The sequence below is a fragment of the Athene cunicularia genome, assembly GCF_003259725.1.
Source record: "Athene cunicularia isolate RWA chromosome 28 unlocalized genomic scaffold, athCun1 chr28_part2, whole genome shotgun sequence".
In the NCBI taxonomy this organism is placed as follows: domain Eukaryota; kingdom Metazoa; phylum Chordata; class Aves; order Strigiformes; family Strigidae; genus Athene; species Athene cunicularia.
Window position 1 is genome coordinate 1,088,752 of NW_020799140.1, and position 11,499 is coordinate 1,100,250.

The 11,499-nt window shown below is 57.9% G+C and overlaps 1 protein-coding gene across 3 annotated transcripts in view; it reads left to right on the top strand.

Moving 5' to 3' along the window:
* Nucleotides 1-10,221, top strand: part of LOC113489415 (nuclear receptor ROR-beta-like) — a 16,577-nt gene extending 6,356 nt beyond the window's left edge. Inside the window, exons 3-12 of one of the 3 annotated variants that reach the window (XM_026865116.1) lie at nt 21-25; nt 1,544-1,631; nt 1,733-1,874; nt 2,205-2,618; nt 3,008-3,129; nt 3,471-3,603; nt 4,639-4,746; nt 5,138-5,248; nt 5,718-5,830; nt 6,321-10,221. In XM_026865116.1, the coding sequence (XP_026720917.1) occupies nt 21-25; nt 1,544-1,631; nt 1,733-1,874; nt 2,205-2,618; nt 3,008-3,129; nt 3,471-3,603; nt 4,639-4,746; nt 5,138-5,248; nt 5,718-5,830; nt 6,321-6,482 (1,398 nt within the window). In that variant the 3' untranslated portion in view covers nt 6,483-10,221. Of the gene's footprint in view, nt 1-19; nt 26-807; nt 1,632-1,732; nt 1,875-2,204; nt 2,619-3,007; nt 3,130-3,470; nt 3,604-4,638; nt 4,747-5,137; nt 5,249-5,717; nt 5,831-6,320 lie in introns of those variants that run through there. The other 2 variants (XM_026865115.1, XM_026865114.1) reach the window with 2 other exon arrangements.
* The last annotated feature ends 1,278 nt before the right edge of the window (nt 10,222-11,499 follow it).

Here is an 11,499-nt window from a genome sequence, read left to right on the forward strand (position 1 = left end):
GGTACTGATGTGCTGCAAGGATGCGCTGCCTGCTCCTGCCCACCTTGGGGGGGGTCAGCTCTGCTGCCCCAGGCCCAAAACTACAGCAGAGGCACGGGCAGAGGCTTGGGTCAGGGACAGGGGTGGGATGTGACCCCCTTGGGTCAGGGGGGGACAACACACAGCGCTGGCAGGAGCCCAGCTCTGCAGCCTCGGGAGGGAGAGGGGAACCCCAGATTTTGGGGGGCGTTTGGGGCAGGAGCTGAGCAGCGAGTCAGTAGATGGAGGAGGGATCCATCCCTCTGCTTGCACCCGGACTTGGGGTGAGCCCTTCCCCAGGGTAAATCTCCCCCGGGGACACACACTGTTGGCATCCCGGGGGGGGGGACCGCTGGCAGCCCCAGGGGACCGCTGGCAGCCCCAGGGGACTGATGGCAGCCCCAGGGGACTGATGGCAGCCCAGCTGCCCGCTGTACCCCGAGGCTCGTCCTCACCCAGCCCAACGTCCCCCAAAGCGGCGAGGGACCCCAGGGCACCACGGCCCAAGCGCTGGGGCTGTCACCCACGGAGGTGGCCTCTGCCGGCAGCAACCCGCAGAACATGTCCCTCAGCCAGAAGCGGTTGCTCCCAAGGGAGAAGAGAGGCAGAAGGGAATTACCCGAGCTGGGGATTTGCACAGGCCCAGGAGATTTGAAATAACCATAATCTGGCCGCGAGGGTTATTTTGGCACGGCAGCACCCTCGAGAGCGACGCCAGGCTGAGCCCATCCGGGGGGCGCGGGGGCTGGAGTGGGGATTAGAGGGTGCAGAGATGCTGGGAGGCACGTACGAGCCCCACAGGGGGTGCCCCTCATCATCCCCCCCCGCCCCTAACGGCACACACGGGGTGGGCAGAGCCAGCCCGGATCTGGGGCAGCTGGAAAATGAGGAGGACGAAGCCTATTAGCAGCTCAGTGCCAGCGAAGCAGAAGCGGAGAGGGAAGCGGATTTGCGGGGGGAAGGGGGCCAGGACCTTGAGCCAGCGATGGCTATATTGGTCCTGGGTTTTTCTAAGGAGCTGCCAGGGGGGTCAGGGCCCCCCCCTGGATCCTCTGCTTGGGCCAGACCCCCGGCAGGAGAACATCCATGGCTGCAGGGATGGGGATGGTCCCTGTGCCGAGGATGTCCCTGTCTGTGGTCCCCCCACCACATCCACGCGCTGGCTGAAAGATAAGGGGAATGATTCCAAAATGTGGTCCTGGGCAGACTGGGGCACAAGTGGGCTGCACTTTTGTAGCTCAGAGGGCTCTTCTACCTGTCTGTTGGTGCTGGGGAGGATGGGGGAGCAGACGGGGGTCCCCTGTGCCCTGTGTGGGCCTTTTTGGGGTCCTCTCAGAGGCGCAAGCGTCCTTGCGGGGTCTGCGGGAAGGGCTGAGCTGCTGGTGCCTCCAGATCTTGTGCCTCAGTTTCCTCAAGCTGCCGAGCAGGGCTGCGGCTGTCACGGAGGGAGGGCCTTGGTTCGGTTCGGTTCAGCGGTGGCCGTCATTAACCACTGTGGGTTTTCCCCTTTTTTCCCCTCCGCCGCAGCCCAAATCGAAGTGATCCCGTGCAAGATCTGCGGAGACAAGTCCTCAGGGATCCACTACGGCGTTATCACCTGCGAGGGCTGCAAGGTGAGTCCAGGGACACCCGGAGCCGGGGGCTGGCGGGCGGGCGGCTGTGGGGGGCTGGCATCCCGCCGGGCGCTTTCCCAACACCTCCCCATCCCGCGCAGGGTTTTTTTCGGAGGAGCCAGCAGAACAACGCCAGCTACTCCTGCTCCCGGCAGAGGAACTGCCTGATCGACCGCACCAACCGCAACCGCTGCCAGCACTGCCGCCTGCAGAAATGCCTGGCGCTGGGCATGTCCCGCGACGGTGAGTCGTGCCCGGGGTCCCCAGGGCCTGTCCCCTCCTCCTCAGAGCGAGTTGGGCTGTCGGGGCTGAAGCTGCCCCCCCCATGGCACCAGTCTGCTGAAGGGAGGATTTTTGGGAAGCGAGAAATTTTGCATATTCAGTGGGAAAAATTTAAATTCTGTTCTGTTCGACCCAAGGTTGGTCTGGGGTTGGGGGGTGCATCCAACAGGGTCCCTGCCCTGCTCAGGGCTCATACACCCCCAAACCATGCGCCAAACCGGGACCCTTCCAGGGCAGGCGGGCGGTTGGGTGAAGGTGCCCTAACACAGGCACCCTCTCCTCCCCGGGCAGCGGTGAAGTTCGGCCGCATGTCGAAGAAGCAGCGGGACAGCCTCTACGCTGAGGTGCAGAAGCACCAGCAGAGCCAGGAGCAGAGCGGCGGCACCAAGGATGAGCCCGAACCCCTGAGCCGCGTCTACACCACCAGCGTCAGCAGCGGGCTCTCGGACCTGGACGACATCTCCACGCTGTCGGACGGGCTCCTCTTCGACTTCCCCCTCACCCCCGATGGCAGCAGCACCTACTACAACCTCGACCTGCTCGCCTCGGCGCAGCCCTCGCCCGACCAGTCCAGCCTGGACGTGGCCGATGCCACGCTCATCAAGCAGGAGTCCATCTACGAGCTGATGCTGGAGCCAGCCCTGTTCTCGCACGGCACGCTGGAGGGCGGCCAGCTGGCCGCCGATATCTCCGTCCTCGAGATCGGTGAGCACTGGCGTGGTGCTGGCGCGATGCCGGGCATGCGCGGGGCGCACAGCCCCGGGGATGGTGCTCTGTGCAGCCCCGGGTGCCTTGCAGGGTGCATCCCTGGGTGCCCACATCGTGCTGGGTGCGCTTGCAGTGAGGGACCGACCCAGCCTCAGCTCTCAGAGCAGCCCCAAACCCATCCCCTCCTCCAGGCTGAGCGCTGATGGAGCTCAGTGTACCCGAGGCTGTGCAGAGCTGACACCCCGTGTGTCCTCATATCCCTGTGACACCACACGTGAGCCCCTCCAGCCCCCCCGGGACACCCGGGAGAGGACGGCATCAGGGTGTGGGGACAGGGAGGCCAGCAGGGTTCCCAGGACTCACCGCCCGCTGCCCTCGCCTTGCAGACCGGGTGGCCCAGAACGTGGTGAAGTCGCACTTGGAGACGTGCCAGTACACGACGGAGGAGCTCAAGCGCCTGGCGTGGAGCCTCTACTCCCCCGAGGAGGTCCGCGCCTTGCAGAGCAAGGTGAGAGCACTGCCGCCACGGCCCCCCCCGGCTCCCTGCCACGGCCAGAGCTGCGGCAGCCCTCGGCAAGGGCCACCGCTGTGCCCTGGTGCTGTGCCGAGGCAGGGATGAAGGTGAGGAGGATGAGGAGGATCTTTTGGTGCTTTGGGAGCTGCAAAAGCCCAGCCCGGGGGCAGTTGTGGTGGCAGGTCACATCCCGGGTGTCCTAGTGCCACCCCCTCCGGTGGATCGCGTGGCACCTGGGTCCCTTCCCTGCCCCGTGCAGTGGGGTGGGAGGGACAGCAGAGCCAGGGTGACGGGGGGACAGCGAGCCCTAAGGGACGTCCCTGCTGTGCCGGCAGAGCTGCGAGGCCATGTGGCAGCAGTGCTCGCTGCAGATCTCCAACGCCATCCAGTACGTGGTGGAGTTCGCCAAGCGCATCGACGGCTTCATGGAGCTCTGCCAGAACGACCAGATCATCCTCCTGAAAGCCGGTAAGAGCTGGGGACCCTGCCACCCCCCCACGTCCCTGCCCGCCTCGCGTCCCCGCTGTCCCCACCGTGTCCCCAGCACCTCTCTTGAGCAGCAGCCGCGGTACCGAAGGCGTATCCCGTCTTTGCTCTCGGCTAGTGCTTTCCTTGCGGGGTCTCCCCTCCCTCACCACCCCGGTTGCTCCCAGGCTCAGCACTGGTGCTCAGGGAGCAGGTGCTGGGCTGGAAGGAGTTGAAGGTCATGTTCGATGGTATAGAGAGGGACGTGAGGAGCGGCCGCCCAGGGCGAAGGCTCTTCTCCATGGATGCCCTCAACCAAATGTCACCCAGAAACTGGGATAGAAAGGAGCAGAGTGCGTTTTCCCCCAGGAAAAGGGGTGTCAAACCCACAGGGGAGTGAGGAGGGAGAAGAGGAAAGGATGGCCTCTTCTCCCAGCAAGAGACTGGGAAGAGGAAGACAACAGCAGTGCACACCCATGTCCCCCACCCATCCATCCGCCTGAGCCAGCGACACTGTGCCCAGGCAAGGGAGCTGGATGTGCAAAAGCCCCAAAATGCCAAAAAAAGCTGGAAAAGCCTCCCAGCTTCTAAACTTTTAGGGCTGGGAAGCTGAGAGCCTCACCCAGCACAGGGGATGTGTGCCAGCATCCCGGCAGGGTGCTGTACCCCGAAGCCGAAGCTCGCCGTGCCTGATATGCTGGAGTTTAACTCATTCTTTCATTTCTTCCTTCCGCTTTCTTTTTATTTATTTTGTTTTCACCCTGTCCTCTCTTGGTGCTCTGCCATGACTTTGATCAACCTCTTTCTGGCTGCGAACGCCTGGATAATATTTGCCTGTGGTGAAATATTGTGGTCACAATTGGAAACCTAAAAAAAACAACCCCCAAACCCCAAATTGGATTTACTGGGATAACCATTCTGTTCTTGGGAATGAACAATCTGGACTTCAAACTTGCACTGGGGGCTTTCCTCTTCCTTACATGTGGTCCTGGGATCACGCCTGCCTGCCCTCGTCTGCGCTCTCTCTGCCTACGTCAGGTTGCCTCGAGGTGCTCCTGATCCGCATGATCCGCGCGTTCAACCCCTTGAACAACACCGTCCTCTTCGAGGGGAAGTTTGGCGGCATGCAGATGTTCAAGTCGCTCGGTAAGAGCCGCCTCGCTGCGCCTCTCTCAGGGCTCTCCTCTCCTTTCGACACCCAGACGGGGCTGGGGTTTTGCAGCCGGGTGAAACGCAGCATCCCTGTGCCTGGGCTAAATCCCCGGGGGACAGGAGGGGGTGAGACCCCCCCCAACTGCCGTTGGGATTGGGTTGATGTGTGCCGCGGTCAGGACCTGCTTTCCACCCCGGCCCAGAGCCCGGTGATGCCGGGCATCCTCTGGTGAGGACCCCCCCGTCACACCCATCTCATCTCCCCAAAGCTTTCCAAGCCCTGGGTGCTGCTGGGGTTGGCTGGCGGGTGGGAGTGTGGGGGTGCCGCGGGGCAGCGCGGAGCTGTGACGCCCCCCGCCCCCCTTCCCCGCTGTCCCCGTGTCAGGCTGCGACGACCTCATCGGCGCCATCTTCGAGCTGGGGAGGACCCTGTGCCGCCTGCAGCTGTCGGACGAGGAGCTCGCCCTCTTCACCGCCGCCGTCCTGCTCTCCCCAGGTACTGTGGGGTCCCCCCCCCAGCCAGGACCCAGTGGGGAGAGGGGGTCTTGTCCCAAAGCTGGGGACACCTCACCCTTAAGCCTCAGCGCTGCTTCCTTGGTGGATTAATTCAGTTATTCCTGAGAAAGGAGGTCGAGGGAAAAAAAAATGCTTCTGAAAATGTGCAGAATGTATCTGCTGAAACTCCTGGGTGGGAGGCGGAACCATGTCCCCCTGAAATAAATTTAGTTAAGAGCGCAAAGCACAAGCAAAGCTTTCATACATCACGGCTTAGTCTTAGTAATTGTCAGAAATTCGTTTGAGCCCTTTCGTTCCCTTTCACCCCGCAGCAGGGTGGGGGGTGGAGAGGGGCTGCCTGGCTGTGCCGCTCTTCCGAAAAGCTCCTGGAGAGCGGGAAGGGTTCAGAGAGCAAGAGGCCACTGCACCGTGCTGGGCCACGGCCGCACTGACCCAGCCACCTCCTGCAGATCGCCCGTGGCTGACAGAGTCCAAGAAAGTGCAGAAGCTCCAGGACAAGATCTACGTGGCCCTGCAGCACGAGATCCAGAAGAAACACTCCACTGAGGACAAGCTCTCCAAGGTAGCGGAGCTGCCCGCGAGGCCGGCTGGGGCTGGCGCGTGTCCCGCGGGGAGGTCTCTGAGCTGGTGGATGCGGCTGTGCCGGAGCTCCTTAGCCACGCACGGGCGCTTCTCGGGGGGTGATCCCTGGGACCTGTTGAAGAAGATTTTCTCTCTCCAAGGCCCCAGCATCTCCATCATGGTACAGGCAGAGGCAGCCGCGCTGGAGGCAGCCCCGTGGCGCTGAGCCCGGCCGTGCTTGTTTGGGGCGAAAGGAGCCTTTTGGGAAGGCTTTGGGTAGAACAGAGCTGGGCTGGGGGGCACTGGGGGCTCCTTGTGCCATCCCAGGCGCTGGCTGTCCTGTGGAAAGACGTGAGTTTGGAAGCAAGGCCAATGCCCCTGGCCCCGGGCAGAGTCAGTGGTCCCCAAACCCACGCCCTTGTCCCCAAGGAAGGGGAACAGCGGCATGGGGGATGCTACCCAGTGGCCACCAGCTCCTTCTTTCCCTGCAGATGGTTTCCAAGGTGCCCTTGATGAAGACCATTTGCAATCTGCACTTGGACAAGCTGGAATTTTTCCGTCTCCTGCACCCGGAGACTGCCATGAACTTCCCACCCCTCTATAAGGAGGTCTTCAACTCCGAGCTCCAGTACAGCGACCCACGGGAGAGCTAAGGCTGGGAGCCACCGGCCCCCTTCGAGTTCCCCAAAAATTTGGAGATGAACTAAACTTCAGAGGTTTGGGGCAGTTTATTTAAAATCAAATAATCAAACTCAAGAGAACCCAGGGGGCTGGGGTATCTCCCTGGCCCCATTTCCTCGCTGTGGATTGCAATAGCTCTTGAATGTAAAGCACCTTGAAGGAAAAAGCAAACGGACTTTGCCATACCAGTGAAATGAATGTGAAATCTTCGCTCGGGAGAGGAGATGCTCCAGGCAGTGGTAAGGGACCGACTCCTCTCCGCAGCGCACGGATCCAGGGGAGCGCACGCCACGCACACGCCGCCGTGCTTGCGGCACGTTCCTTCCTGCTGTCCTGGCTGCGCTCTCCGTCTCTGTGGGTTTTTTTTGTTTTTGTTTTTTTTTTTTTTAACCCAAACACAAGGCATGGGATAAAGAAGGGGCAATGCAGACTCGGCCAGATAGCGGTGAGCCAGGCCCGTGGGAGCAGCTCTGGGCTCCCAGCTGGAGCCAAGGAGAGGGCAGAGGCAGAGCCTTTGCTTTATTCTTTCTCTTGTGGGTGCAGCGAGCCCACTGGGCACGGGATGACCTCGGGAGCTTGGCCAAGAAAGACCTGGGGGGGGGATTCAGCAGAGGATTTTCCCATGGAGGAGGCTGGCTTGAGGGAGAGGATGCCCAGTGCAGCAGGGGAAGAGCTTTGCAGGGTCTCCGTGCCCTCCGTCACAGCATTTTCCCAAATGCCCGGCTAAGTCCCCATCCAGCCGGTTGACCACGGCTTTGCGGAGCCTCGTGGCACCTTTCCGCATCCCGGGCGCTTTTCAAAGAGGGGCAATGCCCTTGTGACTGTGGCCAAATCCCAGCTCCTGGCTGCTCCCCGGCGGAGGCGGCCGCAGGCTGGTGGTGCAGGCGCTGGGGCTGGGTGCCTGTCCCCGCGCGTCGCCGCAGGCAGTGGCCCTTTGGGTGCTGGCTGTTGTGTGTAGTTTTCTTACTGAGACCGTTAAAACCGCCCCGTGGCTCAGCACCCAGAGGAGGTTTTGCGGCCTTTCCTCTGACCAACCCCCAGCCTCTTCCACTGCTGGGTCCCCCCCTTCCTGTGCCAGGACCACCGGCAGCACGGCCATGGCTACTGTTGAGTTGGACGCGGGTTTTTCGCCCCCAAGGAGCTCTTTAGAACTGTTAGTTTGGGGTTTGTTCTCTATTTAGCAGCATCCAGGAGCTTTCTAGGGAGAGAAACTGCCCATTGGGGTCAAGGGAAAGCGAAAGGTCCTTCTTCCTTCCCTGGGAAGTCGCAGCGTGGTCAGGACCCGCTGCTCCAAGCTTGGGAGGTTTAAAAGGGCCAAGAAGGGATGGATTTGTGGGGCGATGTTGCAAAAACCCACAGCTGGCGAGGTTGCTTGAAGGACTCTGGCCAGGCTCCTCTGCAGATTTTTTTTTTTTTCCATCCCTATTCCTTCTCCTCCTGTGACGAATGCAAAAAGCCATTCGAAAGGGAAAAAGCCGTTCTGAGGCAGCCCCAGTTTCTGCTGACAAAGGGCTAAAATCCCAAGCCCCTTCCCACTTCGTGTTGGTTTCTCTTGTGCCCAACCCCGTCCTCCAGCAGCTCGGATCGTCTCTGAGCATGAGCTGAAGACCTTCAGTTTGATCGTTGAACCCCTTAAACTAAACGAGCAGCTTTCTTAGCAATGGTAGGGGATATTCATGCTTTCAGTTAAAACAGACCTCCTAAGGAAGACTACGGACCAGCCTCGACCAGGGAAGACTCACCAGGAAGCCGACGGGATTTCTGCTTCAGTGTAAGGCAGAGAAAAACTCGGGACTGTGTTATTCCCCGGCAGCTACCGTCCGCCACGTCCAGCCGTGTGCTTTCTGGTTTTGCTAAACCACCATCTGAACTGCTTCTCGGAGCGCATCGGAGTTCGTCAGCCTTGTTTCTCTCCCCGACGGCGTTAGAGCCCAGGTCTCTGGGGAAGGCTGCTGCCCCTCCCAGCGGCCCCGCTCGATGTTGAGTGCCAATGCGTCGTTCTCCAGCGCAGCGTTCACCAGGGTGGGGACGCGCTGTGCTTGTTTTCCTGCCCTCTCGTATCCTAAAGCTTGTGAGAAGTGAGAAGTCAGTACTGCCTTTTTCATTTAGAGGGTTGTGCCTTTTTTTTTTTTTGAAGAATCATTTCCAACAGCGCCGTTCGCTTCCCGGCTCCTCTTTGCAGGGAAAAGCACTTGAGAAAATGAATGTGCTTTGCGGAGGGGGCTCTCGCCCTCCGTTTCTGCAGGACAGCAGCACTCCCTTTCTCAGAGGAAACAGCCACAGCTGTTTTGAAATGTTTGGGGGGAAAAAAAAAAAAAAAAAAGCACACACCCTTCTTTATGTCCTTGGTATTTGTCAGCCAATGTGGTCACTGTCACCGTTTTCATTTCATCCGGCAAAGAAACCAAGAAAGCACCTTAAATCAGGAAAAGACTGAGCCCTCACCACCAGTTGCGTTTTTCTGGCTTAGGACACAGCGTCCATCTCATGGGAGAGATTTTGGATTCTGAGCAATAAAAGCCCCCGTGGGAATCTAGGGAAGACTGGAAGTATTAAACATGTAAACCAACCTGCCAAACTGCGGGAACCTGCACTTTTAAAGTTCTCTTTAAAGGAACCGACTTGTTGATTAAACGATTTCTTGCCTGGGACGGGCGGCGCGCATCGAAAGGGATGGCAAGGGCGCGCCAACCCCCCCCGCGCCACCTCTGCTGGCTGCAGCCTCCGCTTGCGGCTCGACCGGCCGCGTGGGGCCGCGGTGGCAGTGCCAAGGTCCCTCACGCTCCCTCTGTGCCACCAAGAGCAGCGGCTCGGCAGAGCCAGGCATCGAGCTTGTAGGGAAAGGGCGAACAAAAAAGCCTGGGTAGAAAAAAAAAAGGGAGATTTCTGCTCTCCCCTGTGCCAGAGCTGCGTGTGGCCGGCGGAGATGATGCACAGGAGCCCCGAGACCCCCGACTTGCTCTGATGCTTGGGCCTCAGCGTCTCAAAGACGTTTCCATCCCCCTGGCCACGAGACATTTTGCCACTTTAGTTTCAAACAGACCTCGGCAGCGGTTCCCTCGAGCAGGGCAACCTCAGCCACGAGGGATTGCTCATTCCAGACCAAGATTTTGTGTTTGTTTGTTTGTTTGCTCTGGCAGTTTAGCTGAGTGTGCATTTCCACCTCCAGAACCCTCACACTGTGTATAAAAATGGATAAAATATATATAATATATATTCTTGTGAATGTTGGTGCAAAAGAGAAAAATATATAAAGTTTCAGTTGGTTTTATGTTATTTTTTATCTATATGAATGAAAGAAAGAAATGGAAAACATTTTTTTTCCATTTACCACCCTCCACACACACCTACCTGTAGATATCGACAGGTTTTATGGAAATGTTTTACTTTTTAGATTTAGGAACATGCTTCTGTTCTCATTGAATGTTCTGTCTTGTAAGACTGTAATTTCTATTTTTTTAAAGAAAAGAAAATAACTAAATAAAATTTCCTCTTTTGGACCAGTCAGCTAGGAAGGGAGGGCAGGGGAGGGAGAAATGTTTATTTAAGGACAAAAACATTGTCTGAATTTTTCATGACATTAAATAAAAAGTAATATAATGTATGGATGAAAAACTTTTTATTGAGGTGTATTCTATAGGCATATAGATGTATATTGCACAGAATCTACAGGGAGAAAAATAAAGTCTGTTTTACAAGGTAAAAAAAAAAACTACAATAATGTTGGAAATAGTGACTGTGATTCCAAATTTCAGCAAAGGGTGGGACTGGAAGCAAAGCCCTCAAAGTCACAGAAAAACTTTTCGTTTCTTCAGCGGGGTCAGAACCAAGCTGGACCAGAAGCCCCGATCCGGTGCAGGATGTGGACACGAAGCTGGATTTCAGATATTCTGAGGTATTACCGAGTCACTTAGAGCTGGGCACGCGCTGGGAAGGATCCCGAGATCTGGGGAGGGGTTTCAACAGGGAAACCTCCGTTCAAAGACCATCGAGGGGAGGACAGTGACCGCAGCTGGCAGTACTAGGGACACATTTCGGGACAGGGGGTATGTGGAGTCGTTTTCAAGCAGCACCCAGTCCTAGGAGGGAAGGAGGAAGGAAGAAGGAACAGGACTCCTCTCCATCAGGATGCAGATGGCTGGAAGGTATCACTGGGTATCAAGTGTGCAAATCTCATCCTCATTCCCCCCTTCCGCTTCCCCTGGAAACCTCACCCCTGCGCATCGTGCTCCCTGTGCAAATCCAGAGCAGTTGTGGCCCTCGGCAGTGGCCGGGAGCTGTGGAGCGGAGCAGGATAATGAAAAAAGAACCTTGTAGCAGCAAGGTCAGTAAATCCCAGGGTCTCCCTGAATTCACCGACTCCCCATCCACTCCCGTCTGCCCTTCCCAGGAGGCGGCACGCGTCCTCCTTCACAGTTCCCACCTGCAGAGTTTAGATATTGTAGGATAAAACCTGGCTGCTAGCGAGAGGCAGCGACAGCCAGAAACACTGCGTGGCTCGTGGGGACACGGGGAAAGGGTTATCACCCCGTCGGGGGGTGGAGGGAGGGGAGTTGGGGTGACGGGACTGAGGGAGCACGCAGGGACCAGCTGGAGCTGCGGCGGCGATGTGGGTGCAGCAGCCCACGGCCCCGCCAAGTTACCGCACACTGGCACGTTTATTTGGTTTTCCTTTTTAAAAATGTCTTTTTTTTTTTTTCAAAAAAAAAATTATGTTGGTGCTTGTTTGTTTTTGTTTTTTGTTTGTTTGTTTTTGTTTTTTTTTTTTAATAGCTAAATTAAAGCATGGGAAATTCCTTTAAAAATTCCTTGCAAAGACCTAGTCTTGAAACAAAAGACGTTTATGAAAAATTGCCTTTCGGTTCCAGGGAGATGCTGGGAATTGCCGAGAGGGGTGTTAACACCCGCAGGCGGTGGGAGCCAGCCCAGGGCGGGTCCAAGCAGCCCCTGGAAGCCCAAACACCTCCAGCAAGAGGCGGCCGGACCCCC